A 17,485-nucleotide genomic window follows, 5' to 3' on the forward strand; every position below is an offset into this window, starting at 1 on the left:
GTAGCTTTTGGTGGGGATTTAATTTCTAGTGATTTGGAGGGTTTAGCAGTTATGTCCCTTGTCTCTTTAGGAGACACAGAGATGGTCCAGGAAACCCCTGTCCCTGATAACACTAAGAAGTACAGGCAGTGGGTGACCATCAATGGGAGGAGGGTGGAGGCTCTCAGGTACACTGGAGCCAGTGTGACTACGGTCAGGTGTCAGTGGGTCCCTGAGGAGCTGATCATTCCAGACGTACTTCACCCAGTAGTGTCAGCTGACAACTCTGTGCGCCTTTGCAAGGTGGCACATGTTCCCTTTGAGTGGGGGGGGGTCTCAGGTCCTCTCAGAGTTGCTGTGAGTCCATCCATGCCGGTAGACTGTCTGCTAGGTAATGACCTGGAGAGTTCCCCATGGAGGGAGGTGGAACGCCAGGCTCATTTGGAGATGTTGGGTTTGCCTGAGTGGGTCTGTGTGACCACTCGGTCCATGGCAGCCAGACAGGGTTGTGAAGCAGACCTGGAGCCTGAAACAGTGGCCCAGGTCCCTGCCAGAAAGAGGAAGGGCAAGGGGCGTGGTGCGTCCACCCCCACTGTTCCCACGGTCCAGGAAGGAGCAGAACCTACGGGGGATGCCCTGGAGCCTACAGGGGAACAGGTAGCTGAGCTGGGAGACATACCTGAGCTGACCCATTGGCAGCAAGAGGGTGGTCCCTCCAGAGAGGAGTTCTGCCGTGCGCAGAAGACTTGCCCTACTCTTGAAGGTCTGCGGCACCAGGCTGCAGACCAGGCAGCAGGTGCTGATCCGAAGAACTTTTTCTCTACTAGGAGAATGACTTGTTGTACAGTGAGCCTAGGTTTGCTGAGCCCAGTGGATCACGTACCCTGGTGGTACCCGCAGGGTTCAGAGACTTCCTACTGGGTCTGGCTCACGACGTGCCGCTTGCAGGACATCTCGGGCAGGACAAGACCCGACAAAGGCTTGCCACCCACTTTTACTGGCCCGGGATGAAGACGGACGTCGCTTCCTTCTGTAAATCATGCCAGACTTGCCAGGCAAGTGGCAAGGCTGTAGGAAAATGCAAAGGCCCTCTCCAGCCTTTTCCTGTAGTGAGCACCCCTTTCGAGCGGGTGGGGATAGATATTGTGGGGCCACTGGACCCCAGGACCGCCTTAGGCAACAGGTTCATCCTGGTCCTGTTGGATCATGCCACCCGGTACCCAGAGGCTATCCCTCTCAGGACAACCACAGCCCCGGTGATGGGCCGTGCGTTGATGGGGATCTTTTCCCGTGTGGGTTTCCCCAAAGAGGTGGTATCTGACCGGGGTACCAACTTCATCTCCAGGTATATGAAGTCTCTGTGGGAGGAGTGTGGGGTAACTTATAAGTTCACCACTCCTTACCACCCTCAAGGAAATGGGTTGGTTGAAAGGTTCAACCGGACCCTGAAAGGCATGATCATGGGGCTGACAGAGCCCATGAGACGGAAGTGGGACGTCTTTTTGCCATGCCTATTATTTGCCTACAGGGAGGTACCACAAAAGTCTCTAGGGTTCAGTCCCTTTGAGCTTTTGTACGGGCACCCTGTTAGAGGACCTCTCAGTCTGGTGAAGGAGGGTTGGGAGAAATCCCCTGGGAAAACCCCCCAGGATGTGTTCAGCTATGTGCTGGCCATCCGCAACCAGTCACAGCGCTTCCGGGCCCTCGCTCAGGCGAACCTGGAAGCCAGCCAGGATGAGATGAAGAGGTGGTATGACCAGCATACCACTCTGATGGAATTTCAACCTGGGCAGATGGTGTGGGTGATGGCGCCAGTGAAGCCTTGCGCGCTCCAAGACAAGTGGACTGGGCCATATGAGGTGGTGGAGCGCAAGAGTGAGGTGACCTACCTGGTCAACTTGCGATCTCCCAGGAACCCCATGAGGGTCCTACACGTGAACCGCCTCAAACCCCATTTTGAGAGGTCTGAAATAACAATGCTACTTGCTACAGATGCAGGGATGGAGGAGGATAGCGATCCTCTTCCTGACCTCCTGGAAGCTAAGGAGCAAGATGGGTCAGTGGATGGAGTGGTCCTCTCGCCCACCCTGACCCCAGAACAGCAGAGGGACTGTCGCCATGTGCTGGGTCAGTTTGCATCTTTGTTTTCCCTGACCCCCGGTATCACCAACTGGTGTGTCCATGACATGGACACGGGAGATAGCATGCCTGTGAAACAGAAGTTTTACCGGGTGGCTGACAAGGTCAGGGCCAGCATCAAGAAGGAGGTTTCTAAGATGTTGGAGCGAGGGGTGATTGAGCCCTCCAGCAGCCCCTGGGCTAGCCCAGTGGTACTTGTACCGAAAGCTGCTGCACCAGGTGCCACTCCAGAACTTAGGTTTTGTGTGGACTACCGTGGGCTCAATGCTGTCACGAAGACTGACGCACACCCCATCCCCAGAGCTGATGAGCTCGTGGATCGGTTGGGAGCTGCCAACTACCGCAGTACATTTGATTTAACTTCTGGGTACTGGCAGAATGCCATAACTGATGGGGCCAAGGAGAGGTCTGCGTTTTCAACGCCAGAGGGGCACTTCCAGTTCCGTGTCATGCCCTTTGGGTTGAAGAACGCCCCTGCCAAATTCCAGAGACTGGTCAACCAGGTACTGTCCGGGCTGGAGCAATTTAGCGCCGCATATCTGGATGACATCGCTGTGTTCAGCTCCACTTGGGAAGAACACTTGCAACACCTCTGCGCAGTGTTGAAGGCTCTGCATAGTGCAGGCCTCACTATCAAGGCCAGTAAGTGCCAGATAGGGCAGGGTTCGGTGGTGTATTTGGGACACCAGGTAGGAAGCGGCCAGGTGGCGCCCCTACAGGCCAAGATAGATACCATCCAGGCTTGGGAACCCCCCAAAACCCAGACAGCGGTGAGAGCCTTCTTAGGACTCACCGGGTACTATCGCCGTTTTGTCAAGGGGTATGGCACCATTGTGGCTCCCTTGACAGAACTAACTTCCAAGAAGTTACCGAAGAAAGTGATTTGGACCAGTACCTGCCAAGAAGCTTTTGATGCCCTGAAGGAGGCCATGTGTACAGCACCTGTACTCAAGGCGCCTGACTTCTCCAAGGAATTCATAGTGCAGACAGACGCTTCTGAGCATGGAGTGGGAGCGGTGCTCTCACAACTAAATGATGAGGACTTGGACCAACCTGTAGCTTTCATTAGTAGGAGGCTACTTCCCAGGGAACAGAGGTGGAGTGCGATTGAAAGGGAAGCTTTTGCTGTGGTCTGGGCACTGAAGAAGCTGAGACCCTACTTGTTTGGGACTCACTTCCGGGTTCAGACGGACCACAGGCCCCTCAGATGGTTGATGCAGATGAGAGGTGAGAATCCTAAGCTGTTGAGGTGGTCCATTTCCCTACAGGGGATGGACTTTACGGTGGAACACCGCCCCGGTACAGAACACGCCAACGCTGATGGTCTGTCCAGGTTTTTCCGCCTTAGCAATGAGAACTCCCAAGAGGGTGGGTAGTTCTCCCCACTTTCAGCTGGAGGGGACACGTGTTAGACCTGGCATCTTTGGCGTGGTTACCCCTGACTTTTTGCCTCTACCTCCTGTGTTTTTTGATGCTATGCTGGATTTCGTTTTTGCTGGTTTAGATGCTTTGGGCACTTTGCCACTGCTGATCAGTGTCAAAGTGCAAGTGCTCCCTTGGTAAATTGTTGTATTGATTGGTTATCCATGATTGGTATATTGGTTTCACCTGTTAGCCCCTAGTAAAGTGCACTGCATGTGCCAGGACTGGTGATTCAAATGCTACTAGTGGGCTGCAGCACTGATTGTGCCACCCACAAGAGTAGCGCTAAAATGATGTCTTAGGCCTGCTTGCAGTGCCTATGTGCAGTCCAGGACTGCCATGTCGACCTGGCCAGTGCACCCACTGACCAGGCCTTATCCTTCCCTTTCTGTACATGTCAGGCATCCCTATGGTGGCCCTAGGTACCCCCCTGGGCTGGGTGCAGTGTATCTGAAAGGTAGGGCATGTACTGAGGTGTGTAACATGCCCTGGTAGTGAATCACAGCCATTTTCGTTTTTCACTGCTGAGAGGCTATCTTGCCCAAAGGATAGAATGGGGAAGGCTGTTTACATGCCTAACTTCCCATAAGGGCAAGATAGAAAATCCAAGTTTGGTATCTCTGTGTTCAGAATTTAATTATACATCTTTTTAGCAAGATGGTTTTTAAATTCACTGTGAGAATAGCACTTTTTAGAAAGTAGCTATTCTCCTGTTTAACCTTCCTGTGTGCCTGTGTGCTGGTTGGCTGACTGGTGTCATGTGATGGGCTAGGTGGCTCCAGGAGCCTGGATGAGTCAGCAGCAGGGTGAATAGGGAGATCTGCTTTAGATGGGTGGGAGGAGTAGTCCCTGGGTTTGAATAGGGCTGCCCCTGACAAACACAAAGCTGGCTCCACCCCCTGCTGGCCAGGCTGAGGACTCTGCCTCTGCTGGCACAAAGAAGGCTCCACCTCCTGCTGAGCGTCTAACGACCCTGCCCCTCACTCTGAAAGGAACCAGGTGCTCCAGAGCAGAGCACACCCAGGAACCGGTTTGAGCAGGGGAATCCCCCCACTGAAACAAAGAGAGACAAAGACTTGGAGGGGTATAAGAAGAGGACCCCAGACACCTAAACTTTAGATCACTTTGGAACTAAGAAGAAACCTCTGCCAAGGAGAAAGCTGAAAAGGACTGAAGAGGAGAAGACTGCCTGCTTGCTGTTTTGCTTTGCTGCCAAGCAGAGGGGAAGGACTTTGCAGGGTCTCCTTCTTTTGATTCTGATCTCCAAGGGCCTGAGAAGAGCTGGCTCCCTGTTAAGAAGTCCCAGGAACAAAAGGACTTCACCACCAGCTCCCCTGGAACTCTGCTGAGAGAGTTCTGACCTGCCTTGGAGTGCTTGCCCAGTCTTGGGGCCTCAGGAGGTCGTTTTGCTGTATTTGGGAGCTGGGAAGCAGAAGCGTGAACAAGAGTGACTGGTACCCAACGCATCATCCAATTGCGTGTCGCAAGATCGAGAGTGCGAGGAAAATTTCATCGCGGCACCATCGCAACACGCAGGGTCCCCGCATCGCCGAGTGCGTCGAGCATCGTCCCGAAGCGTGAAGATTCCTGGCATTGCGAGGGTCGTCGCAGAACCAGTTTGCGAACCGCACCACTGCCAGTGCGTGAAAGTCTCCAGTCGCTGCGTGCGTCGACGCAGAGTCCCGTTCCGTGGCGCATCGAGAGTTGCGGCGCCGGAAGGCAACGCTGCGCCACGCATCGCACCACATCGAAGAGTGTCGCATCGAACCTGTGCGTAAAGCTTCCCCCTAAGAAACCTATGCAACGAAGGCCATAGTCATCGCATCCTCCCCTTACAGATCGGAGCCGGCGCATCCACCTCTGCTGCGTGAAGCAGGGCTGCTGCAAAGCCTCCCCAGGATCTCAGGAGTATCGCATCGCCTTTGCAAGCTTCCTTGTTATAGCTTTTGGGAACCTTATCGCAACTACAGGTACTGTTGGGCACGAAAGTGTCGCATTTTGTGCATTGAGAGTCGCATTGTGCAAGACACTGACTTTTACATCCTGGAGTACTTTCTGCAAACTCTTGAACTATCTTTAAAGTAACCTTTTTGAATTATATGTTGGTTTGTCTGTAGTATTTGGTCTTGTGAAGTTTTTAGTAAAGATACATTATTTTTCTAAAACTGGTGTGGAGTAAATCTGTGGTGTTTTCACTGTGTTACTGTGAGTGTTTGTACAAATACTTTACACATTGCCTTTGATAGCCTAGACTGCTCAGGCCAAGCTACCTAGAGGGTGAGCAGGGGTTAACTTAACAGTGTATCCCCCTTTCCCTGACTAGAAGCAAGGGTCCCTACTTGGACAGTGGTACCTACCCTGCCAACTAGAGACCCCCAGATCTAACATGTGGCAAAACAACAAAGCATAAAAGCATTACACGTTTCGAGTCAAGCAGGTCCTTAATCGAATGTATGACGTTACAATACATACATTTACAACGCATGCCTTTACAACACAGTTTTTATATCGCAACATCCTTTACAATGCATTCATTTTACATCGCCTGCCATTACATAGCATTTTCAGAAACTACCTTTACAACGCATTCCATTACATCGCATTATACCTTTACAACGCATACCATTACAATGCATACCATTACATCGCATTTAAGGTAAGTGTTGGATAGTATAGGTGTAATATTTACTATTCTAACTCCAGTGAGTGCAACAGTAGGGTAAGTGTTGGATAGTGTAAGGGTACTATGCGTTGTAATGGTATGCATTGTAATGACTTGCGATGTAATGCCTGGTTTGTAGTGACATGCGATGTAATGGCTGCGTTGTAATGACAAGCGATGTAAAGGATGTTGCGATGTAATGACTGCTATGTAAAGGTAGTGCGATGTAATGACTGCGTTGTAAAGGTTATTTCCTCCCTTAATCATATGCAAAGTCAGGAGTGCTTATTGGTATGACGTTTATATAGTTGGTACATAAGCAGTGAAGACGGACATGTAATACTACCCTGTTCATTAAAGGACTTGAGATTCAAATAAATACCCAAATGAGTTTCACTTGAAATGTTGAAAATGAGGTCAGTGCTTGCTTTTCAGTTTTAGTACGCTGGTAAATCCTTTGTAAATGTTTTTGCATATCTTAGCTTCCTTTCACTGACATAAGCTAATTTATTCAAGAACCACAAAGTCCATAATGCTTTGTTACTTTCCAAGTAAAACCATGTCCTTTCATATCAATTGCTAGAATATTAATTCACGCTTTTTAAAACACACTTCCACACAGCCTGGTTGGAGAAATGTAACTGTGTATGTGTGTTTGGCCGGGCTAGAAAAACCGGTCAAACACACATGCACACTTAAAAAGTTCCCACCACACCTCACCCTGCCATTCCTCTCTGACAGGATTGCCTGACCTGCCCGCCCCGCGGAAGACTCCGTCGTCAGCAGTTAGGCAAAAGTAAAATGATAATAAAATGCTTTTATTATCATTTTAGTTTCCTCTTTTAGCAGAGGGCGGAGCTCCTCCAACATTATGGAGGAGCCGCCCCTGTCCACAAGACAATGTCAAGGATATTCTTTTGGAATTTCTCTCTGATTACAGGAAATTGACAATGAAGAGTGACCAGAATGTGTGTGTCATTGGTGTAGCACATTAAAATAAAGCCACTGGATCAAATGAGCTAAGGAAGGGGAAACAAGTAAAGGTTCAAAAGAGAGGGAGTGAGAGACAAGAGAGATTGTCCCAGAACACTTGTGAAAGCCCAAAGACGAAAGAGCAGCAATCTGAATTCAATAAAGTATGGACAATTTTAAAAATGTCTTTCTTGGAAATTCGATAAAAGAATATGTGAGAGGAAAAGTAGTCAGCTCAAGAGTTGTAAGCAAGTTATTTATACATCTTGAGAGCTGACACCAAAATGTTTTTTTTTAATAGATGTCGTACCGAGGTGCAGAGGGCTCTAGGACCCTGCACAAGAATGAAGGTAGGGGCTAGTCATTGGACACCACTTCCGATCAGGGAAGGGGGATGAGCAGTATCGGGAGACCAGGGAAGAGCGAGAATGTGGCTGTGAGCATGAGAGAAAGAATACGAATAAAGTAGGCAAAGTTCCCTACCTGTGTCCTTGTGTTCCTTGGGATCCGGGGCAGACGCAGGACATGACAGTAGGTAAGTAATCTGTTTTTTTTCCCAGATACTCTCAAGTTCTTTGCAGAGACATTTGGGGTATTATTTATGGGAGACCTGTGTAACCTATGCACCATGTAAAGTGGTAGGGTTCTCGTGGCTTTGAGTAACCTCATACGTCATGAGTAAGACGAGACAGCACAAATCACTGTAAACACATTACTCTGCTCCTAGAAAGCATTCCACAGGAGTTGTGGTGGATTTTCCCATGCAACACCCATGGAATTTGATGCTGTCCCAGATTTACAGAAACATGTATACCAGGGGTAGTGAAAATCGATATGCCGCCCAAGGTAAGGTGTAACAAGGAGAAATAACTTCATTTGTTCTTAATTTTTCCTCTTTCCATGTATGCTGCATTTTACAGCACTCATAGAAAGAGGTAAAACGTCTCTTTGAATTGTGGTTATTGTGCAGGAATGTGTCCCCTTCTGCACAAAAACAATCCTGCCTGCAACAGATGCCCTCTTGCACCATGGTGCAAGGGGTGCCTACTTTAGCGCTAGGCTGCTGAAACTTAAATATGGTGCAATGCTTAAATATGGTGTATTCCTGCTCTTTCACTTTGACGTAGCCTTGCTGCAATGATCTAAGCCAAAATGCCATGAATGAGGCCCTTAGTGCTTCATTTACAATGAGGCTGGGCCCCTGGAGCATCACTTTTAGCATTAAAGAGGCGTGCAATATGAGTTGCTGTGGACGTTCTCAACAACACCCATGGATTTTTGACACAGCCTCAGATTTAAGAGGAATCGTAACTCTGAGGCAGTGTCAAAAACATACGCCTCCCCAGAGGAGGCGTAAGGGAGGCGCAATGAGGTGAAATACCTTTATTTGTCCTCATTTTGTCTTTTTCTATGATAGCTGCACTCTGCAGCACACACAAAAAGAGGAAAAAGCCCCTAGTGATTGTTTTAGGAAGGTTTCCCTTCCTGCACAAAAACAATTATCCCTGCAATGCAGGCACCTTTGCACCATGGCACAAAGGTGCCTGCATTGACGCATGACAGCCCATTGTGCCCCAGAGAAGGAAAAGGACAGGGATGCACTGTATCCAATAGATACGGTGCATTCCTGCCCTTTTATTTTGTCATACAGCAGCGCTGCAGGAAGGCCTGCGGTGCTGCCCTATGACAAAATCTTGTAAATAAGGCCCATAGTGTCTTTGAACTGTTGGTTTTACCAAGGTGATGATGAACAGAGACAAAGAGTGCTTGAAGTGGAAGTTGCAATGATATTGCTTATGGAATCCAAAATCTGGTTATTGTAAACAGCAAGGTCGTTATTCCATGCCTTTAAAGGGATCAATCCCATGTACGGCTCCGGTTGTGTTTTATAACAGCAATCTGCACAATTATGTCACTCCAACATCTCAGATCGATAATTGGATTTTGCTTGTTTTACCATATAATCGTGTTCCGTCGTCATGGTGTGCAAGAGACAATTCTCCTACAAATCCTGGCTGTTTTCCAAAATCATCAGCAATGCCAGGTGGGCCTGCCAAGGCCCTTCCATGAAACACTTTTTATCCATTTTCGCAATAGCAGCCGGCGGGCTCCCCTTCGAAGTAAATAATCCAGAAGAAAACGAACGCCAAGGAAGCCCAGCCTCGCGGACCATGGCCTGTCAGGGAACGGCACTCCCAAAATATTCCACCAGAAATGTGCACTGCACCATTAGACAATGCGAAACAGGCCCTCCAGCCAATCTTTTGTTTCAATCCTTTATTGTGGCAAAACAACAAAGCAGAAAAGCATTACACGTTTCGAGTCAAGCAGACCCTTAATCATATGAAAAGTCAGGAGTGCTCATTGGTTTGGCATTTATATAGTTGGTACATAAGCAGTGAAGACGGACATGTAGTACTCATACACCCACTCACAGACCCATTCAGACACTGACACACCCACTCACAGATGCACTCAGAGACTCATGTACCTACTCACAGACCCACTCAGGGACTCATGCACCCTCTCACAGACCGCCTCAGAGACTCACATAACCACTCACAGACACTTACGTATCCACTGGCAGATCCACTCAGAAATTCACCCACCCACTCACAAACCCACTCAGAGACTTATACACCCACTTACTGAACCAGACAGACAGTTACATATCCACTGACATATCCACTCAGTCATGTACCCACTAACAGATCCACTCAGGCACTCACACACCCACTCATAGTATCACTCATGCACCCACTCACACACCCAATCAGAGACTGACACATCTACTCACTGGCTCACTGAGACACTCATACACACACTCACAGACCCACACAGACACTTACATATGACTGACAGACTCACCCCTCAGAGAGTCATGCACCCACTCACAGACCCACTGCGACACTCATATACCCACTCACAGATCCATTCAGACACTCTTACACCCACTCACAGACCCATTCACACACTATCACACCCAGTTAGATGCACAGAGAGATTTATATAGTTGTGAATTTTAAATGTGCTGGTGTCTATTGAATATCTGGCACATGCATCAACAATGCCATTTGCGATTCCTTAATAGCGAAAAATAAGGATTCGCTAATAAGGAATAGCAAAAGGCTATGCATGTAGAAATCGCTTACAAAATAGCGATTTCTAAACATTCCTTAATTGCTACTCACAAATTGCGAGTCGCAATTAAGGAATACCTCCCCATTGATTTCTATGGGCCTAGAGGCCCATAGGAATGAATGGGAAGACTTTCTCAATTTGCTAATCTCAATTAGAGAATCACAAATTGCTCATGCTATTTCAAGGGTGCCAGGGCGTCAAAAAGACACCCTGTTGCACCCCTGAAATCTGCATATGAATACATCTTGCACACACACATGCCCCAAGGGCATGTGTGTGTGTAAAATGGAACTTTGAAAAATGCACTTTAGTGCATTTTTCAAAGTTTTTGTAAATTACCATGAAGTTCAACTTCATGGTAATTTGCTCCCCCTATTAGCGAAATCGCTAATTTTTAAACTTTCATGCATTGCATTTAAGGAATCTCAATTTGGGATTCCTTAAATGCAATTGCAATTTAAGGAATCGCAATTTAGAGATTCCTTAAATTGCGATTTTTGCATTTGGGAAGATGCATCCCAAATGCAAAAATCCCAGTCGCAAAGGGGCAGATTCTGAGAATCTGCCCGTTTGCGACTGGCTTTTGCTTTGATGCATGTGGGCCTATATGCTTTAGTTTTGCGTATTGACTGTGTATTTGTGAATAAAAAAAAACAAAAAAAAAGCGATTTAAAAAGAAAATTAAGCATTGTTTGAGATATAGGGTGGCCCTGAGTAGGGGTGGGCGGAATTTGCGTAGTTGCTCTACGCAAAGCTCCGCGAAATGGTAAAAAATCTCTGCGAGCATGCAGAGTTCCACAAACACGTGGAATTGCTTGTTCCGCCCATTCGCAATGCTATTTTCCTGTTCGCGAATGCTGTTTGCGTGCTCGGGGGGAAATATCTCGCGAACATGCATTTTGAAAGCGCAAACAAGCAAAAAATTCTGCGAAGCCGCGGATCGTGGAATTTTTGGCAATTCCGTGTTCTCTGTGGAACGCGAAATTACCAAAATTCCGCAAGCGGAATGAAAATTACCACCCAGGCCTAGCCCTGAGAAGATCCTTTGTGTTTATTGTGTGTAGATGATGACTACACATAAAACAGGATGCAGGGTTTTAAGTTGGTGAGGAACACCCTGTTGCCTTTCTCTGGGAAGTGAACTCCATCACTTCCATATATGCATATATCCTCCATGTTAAAGCACAAGTTGTTGTAGATAGAGTCTATGTTATGGTCTCTGAAAAATGTGGATACAGTATTATTGACATATTTCCTGGCTTTGTCTATTTGTGCACAGAGCTCATTTGACCATTTCTGCCTTTGGCATATGTTGGAGTCTACCACCGGTTGTGGGCCACTACCCATGTGGGTCTTGTGCGGCATGCAGCCACACTTCTGTGACTAAAGAGATCGACATTGGCACAGGCAGACCGTGGACTCTTAGAAGCCACAGTAACTGCAACAGCTCAAATTTGATCTACCTTATAACTTGTCCGTGTGGGTTAAGATATGTCGGAATGACCACCCGTCGGATAAAAACCCGTATTTTGGAACACAAAAGTACAATACGGTGTGGTCGTTCCTCTACCAAACCTACTAACCACTTTCTAGTGGTCAATCATGTTCCCAATGACCTGCACTGGACCGTCCTTGACAAACCTTTCATACCTCCCCATCTGACAGATTGCTCTTCCTTTCTGTTTAAACGCGAGCAAAGGTGGGTGTACAAGCTTAACACGCACGTTCAAGGACTAAATGACGATATTCCATGGCTGTCCCTATGAATTTCGCATTACAAGTCTACTCTTTGGCCCCATTTTTCAGACTCTGCATATGGGAATAACCTATACGGTATACTTCATGATTTGTTGCTGCTTTTCGTATTCTGCGGCTTCCTTGTTGGGCCACCTAACATTTGCCCCTATGTCTTACATACTTAGACTGCCAGTCAACATTGACTTTTTCCATTCTCCCTCGACAGTCTACTGCTGTCTTGCTTTCCCCAGACATCCATTGTCCATGGCATCAGAGCACGCTTTGTTTTCTTTTCCTTTCCACCCACTTTTAAGTTTTAAATTTTGCAAATATTTTTCCCTGCGGAGCTAGTGCTTTTTAACTAGGTTCCTCCGTGTTGTATTTAAATGAATTGTTGCCCAAGCCTAATAGCATGAGTTTACATTCATTTCTCGATGTGGGCTTTATTTCACGGAGCGACTCTCCTCATGGAGCTAGTGTCGCATTAACTAGCTCTCCTCCGTGTTGGATTTATAAACGAAGCTTCAGCTCAATAGCATGAGCTTACTTTGATTCTGCGATTTGCGAATATTATGTTTTACAGAGTGAGTAACACGCATTTCGCTTCCCTCACTCCATAGCTCGACTCTCACACAATGGTAATGAGCGCTGTCATCCATTCACTTAATTACCCGTGGCGTGCATTCCAACAATTTTTGACAGCTTGAACTCAATCGTCGGCTGCATACCCATCACCGTGGCAACCTGCACACGGGCGGTTGAGCACCATTGATTGGTTCTCCCCATTCGGTGGTTTTCAAACGGGTCCTCCTATTGGCCCCATCCTGATGACACAATCTTTCTTTACGAGACACCGTCCAGCCCCGCGGGACCTCCGGCTGCAGGCTCATTCCGGCCCGGTTCCCCGACGGAGAGGTAGGCGTCTCGTTAAGCTCTGATGCTGTGTGCACACCGCCCTTTTTCTTTCCTTTTCAGTTAATACTATGATTTTTCAAAGGCGGTAGTTTTACAATCTTTTATAGATACGTCTGGTCACTCGTTACGATTTTGATGTAAACGAGGCACAGTTACTTTGAGCTCTTTCGCTCTTTGTTTAAACATACAGACTCACCATACTTTGTCTTACATGATATGTGGTGGTCTTGTTTTGGTTTTTTCACAATAAGAACATGTTGGTGAACCTGTTTTTTGTATTAACTAGGACTTTGTGCATTCAGTGATTCTGTCAGTTTCCCTCGCTATTAGATGTTTAGTTCACATGTTTATCACACTCGCTCATGAGATGTAAGTACCCCATTCCTCAGTAGTCTTACATCTTCTTTCAGAGCGGTGTTCCTTCCTGAGCTGTTGCCAGGTGGAGGTCAATTTCCCACCCAGTTTTCACGGGTGAGTGGCCAATGCTTAAAGTCATCACATTTCTCATATTTTCATTACTTAGCATTTGGAACCAACTTTTTCTTACACTGATTCTCTTTTGTCTAGGTGATGTTTGAATTGTAAAGGTGACGTACACCCGACAAGCAACTCTGGGGTGTTCACGGTATCCTTTGTTGTGTAGTTCTCACACAATTCTTTCCTTTTTGCAGTAGCTATCTAGGTCCTGATGAAAGCCGAGCCTTCTTAGGCGCCTTGGCTGAAACATGTCGACCGTTGTCTTTTGCATTGCACCATTGGTTATATTGAACTAGTGGTGCTCACATTTTTAATCTAGCATCGGTGGTGTCAAGAGATTCCTCCTTGCCGTCCCGTGACTAGTTTTAACACACTTTCACTGCACTATCATTTCATTAGCACTGCACCCCTCACTCACACCTAGCTCTTCATATGTGGATTTAGTCCATCCTTTAGTGCAAAATCAAAACATCCCTGAGCTCCTCCCTCTCATAGAGGGGGTTGTAGCCCCCAGAGAAACTAGGATTTTTCTCTGGGAGGAGAATCCCATATGTTGAAGCATGTCACCCAGGGTGAGTGAGGGATTACGTCCTTAAAGGGATTGCCCTTTCACTAGGTGAATTGGGCTTTTGTTTCTCATTCACACACCACCTTTTCATCTTTCTTCTTTCCCCTTTTTGTAATTTTAGACCTCAGGGTTCTTAGTGTTTATAATATGTTGGAGAACCCCAAGGCAGTCTGAGGCAAAAGTACCATTAGTTAAGTAAATGTATCCTTCATTAGGATTTGCAGTCCTACCCTAGTAAGTCTGCCTAGGTCATTGCCACTATAGTTCACAATCATGAGGCCAGGGTGTTGACAATCCACAATGTTTTTTTACCAAAGGCAGCAACTGATGCCACTTTAACCCTCTCTGGCCAAACCAAGTAATGTCTACATTAAGCAAGCCCAAGTCCCTGTCAAAACACTCTTTCTAGCACACTCTCTAGCCTAAATTACAAAGCTATGACCCAAAATCCACACTCTAACCTTTTTGAAGGGAAGGAGGAGTAGCACACCTGAGAAGGTTGGAGCAGAATGAGACAGTTTTCAAAATGAAAGGTAGTTAAAATGGAGGACAGGACCCGTTTATTAAAAGCACATATTTGATTGGATGGTGTAAATATGCAGGTCGTTAAAATTAGCAAGTGATTTTTATGAAAAAGTAAGTAGATCTGTGATTGTCTCTGGTGAAGATAAAAAACAATTTAATGCAACCCTGGATAGGCTTTTGATTGCAAACAGTCAACCACACCTGCTGAAGTTGAGTTGTAAAGTAATGTGCTGCTTCTAGAGTGTGTTGTGAATTTGTGACCTACTGGTTTATGAGGGTGTTCCAAAGGGGGTTGCTATGGTAACCTTGCTAAGAGAGTGTGGAGGAAGGGCCTTAAACAGATTCTTGTATGTTTCTTAAAATTATAGTGGTTTACACTCATTATCTATTATGGAGGGTTTATTTTCTAGGTGCATCTATGTTACTAGGACAGTGGTAAAGTGTGAAGAATACAAAGCTAGATATGTTTTTGGACTCTCGTATTTATTTGCAAATTCAGTATGAAGTTACACAGGGGCCGCGCTGAAGATCACAAAGAATTCATGAATATGCCAAAAATCTACCACATTGGACTTCTTTATTGGAGTGCAAGAAAGGGTTAACATACACTAACCATTTAGAAGTGGAGTAACAAAAGTAAAATATGAAAGGTATGTTTTGATTTGCTGCCTTCAGCAGCATCAGAGAGTGTAAAGTTGAAAAGGTTGCCATTAATGGTTGCTTTGTATGAGAGTGGTATACCATTCTTATGCTTAGTTTTTACATTTTCTGAGAAGGTTGAATCTATCTGATAAGAGCAAAACAAAATTTGACCAACAAACTCGATTTTCAGGTATATGAGTTAGATTGAACTTTAAAAAATAATGTGATTAACCCGTTCCGTGCTCATGACGGAACCACTCCGTCATGAGCCACGGGCGCCGTGTGCTCATGACGGAGTGGTTTCGTCATGCTGCGGCCGTTGGCGGGCGCTCCACCCACGCAGCGCTAATTCCCCGCCTGTGAGGGTGATTAGCGCAGTGGGCGGAGTCGTGACGGAACCACTCCGTCATGAGCACAGCTCGCCTGTGACTCATGACGGAGTGGTTCCGTCATGAGCACGGCGGCGCCACACTGCCCCCAAACCCCCCCAGCGTCGCGGCAGAATTCGTGCCGCGGCGAAGGGGTTAAAAAGGTATATGTGTATGTGAGGCTGATGAGAGTTAGCATGAAATGCACAAAAGTATAGTAACTTTATGTGGGGATTTGTGAGTGCTTGTGTGAGTGTTTTTATATATTTACTAATGGGTGAGTAACTCTCTTTCTGGGTGAGTAACTCTCTTTCTGGGTGTGTGTGTGTAAGTGACTGTGTGTTTGAGGGTGAGAGTAGCTGTGCGACATGTTTATTAAAAATGTGTTGACCGGGTACTGTAGACTGTACGTGTTGTTTTACTGTATGGTCTAGTTGGCATTATGAAACAGATGGCTAAGCTTTAAACTACTATTTAACTAAGAACTAACAGCCCTACAAAGTTTCACAGGTCCATGCGTGATGTGCTGCTCCAGACCAAGGTTTTTAAAAAAAACATATTTTATTTGTCGATTGCATACATATCACAGCACCCTGTGTATCAGAGTCGTCAATGAAATCATATTGCATCCTGTTACAAAAGCAATCTATTTTTGTGCATGCCATCCTGCAATACCACAAAAACACATCCCAAAATATAACAAACCCCCCCAACGCCCCCACCCTTCCCCCTGCGTTGCACCATGTCCATTCGGTCCCCACCACAGCCTTAATATTCTGCACCCAAGTCGTAGCACAATAAGATATATTCCCCCGGGTTCCCCCCCTGCCCGGCGCCCCCCCAACCTGACTAGTCTCAATTATGATCCCCATGAATGATCCTCTACCTCCACTGGTTGCTCCAGCCACATCCCCCGGTAACCCACCCATCTTTTCCATATTTTATAATGATTGCGTGGGCATTCCCTGGCCACAAATATGGGCTGTTCCAGACCCATACAGAAATCTAGGCCGTTTTTCCATGCGGTCACCGATGGAGCTCGAGGTGCCTTCCATGCTCTGGCGATGTCCTGCTTTGCTAGTGTAAGGCCAAGTCGCAAAAGATGCCGCTTATAAACATTACCCCCAATGGCCTCAATGATATGCAGCAGTGCCACTCGTGGCGTTCGTGAGATCTCCCAACCCAGAACCTCCGACAGACAGGTAAACACCCCCCTCCAAAACCGGTCTAGGGATGGGCAATGCCAAGTAGTGTGTAGAAATGTTCCTTCCTCCCGGCCACATCTGAGGCAATCTGGAGCAGCAATCATGCCCACTCGATACAGTCTGGTCCGGGTGAAGTAGACCCTATGCAGATATTTGAGTTGTATAAGGCGCAGGCGCATCGCTATAGCCGCTTCTCTAGGAGCCGCCAGGGCTTCCCGCCAGTCCTCCTCATCCAATGCACCCACGTCTGTCTCCCAATCTCCCCGCAGCTTCTGAAGCTTTGTAGAACAATGGATAACTAGGGCCTGATAGATCCTTGAGATCTTCTTGGCCCCTAAGTCCCCCATGAAAAGTCTTGCTTCCAAAGGACTAAACTCGGGGAGGGATGTCAGACCCTCCAAGCTAGGGGACAGTGTATGTCGAAACTGGAGATATCTATAAAACTGTGATTGGGGCATAGAAAATTCTCTTTGTAAGTCCTGAAATGACTTAAGCGTCGTGCCACTCATAACGTCTCCCAATGTCGAGATGCCAATATCATCCCATCCGCGGAAGCCCCGTAGAGCCACCAGTTCTGGGAAGCGCCCATTATTCCAGAGGGGGGTCTCCTCAGTCAAGACATTCCACCAACCCATTCGACGCAATGCTTGCTGCCATATCAGGAAAACCACACGCGAGGCCGATGGCATGCTGCTGTGCAAAGGGGCCGAATACAGGATAGTGTACAGTGTAT

General features: G+C 47.0%; 1 protein-coding gene across 1 annotated transcript in view; it reads left to right on the forward strand.

Annotated features, from left to right (window-relative positions):
• The first annotated feature begins 7,596 nt into the window (after positions 1–7,596).
• LOC146865688 (uncharacterized) overlaps positions 7,597–17,485 on the forward strand; it is a 349,525-nt gene continuing 339,636 nt past the window's right edge. Inside the window, exon 1 of the mRNA XM_085640760.1 lies at positions 7,597–7,709. Coding sequence (XP_085496886.1) covers positions 7,700–7,709 — 10 coding nt within the window. The 5' untranslated portion in view covers positions 7,597–7,699. The remainder of the gene's footprint in view (positions 7,710–17,485) is intronic.

This window comes from Triturus cristatus, chromosome 2_1 (assembly GCF_964204655.1).
Source record: "Triturus cristatus chromosome 2_1, aTriCri1.1, whole genome shotgun sequence".
NCBI lineage: Eukaryota > Metazoa > Chordata > Amphibia > Caudata > Salamandridae > Triturus > Triturus cristatus.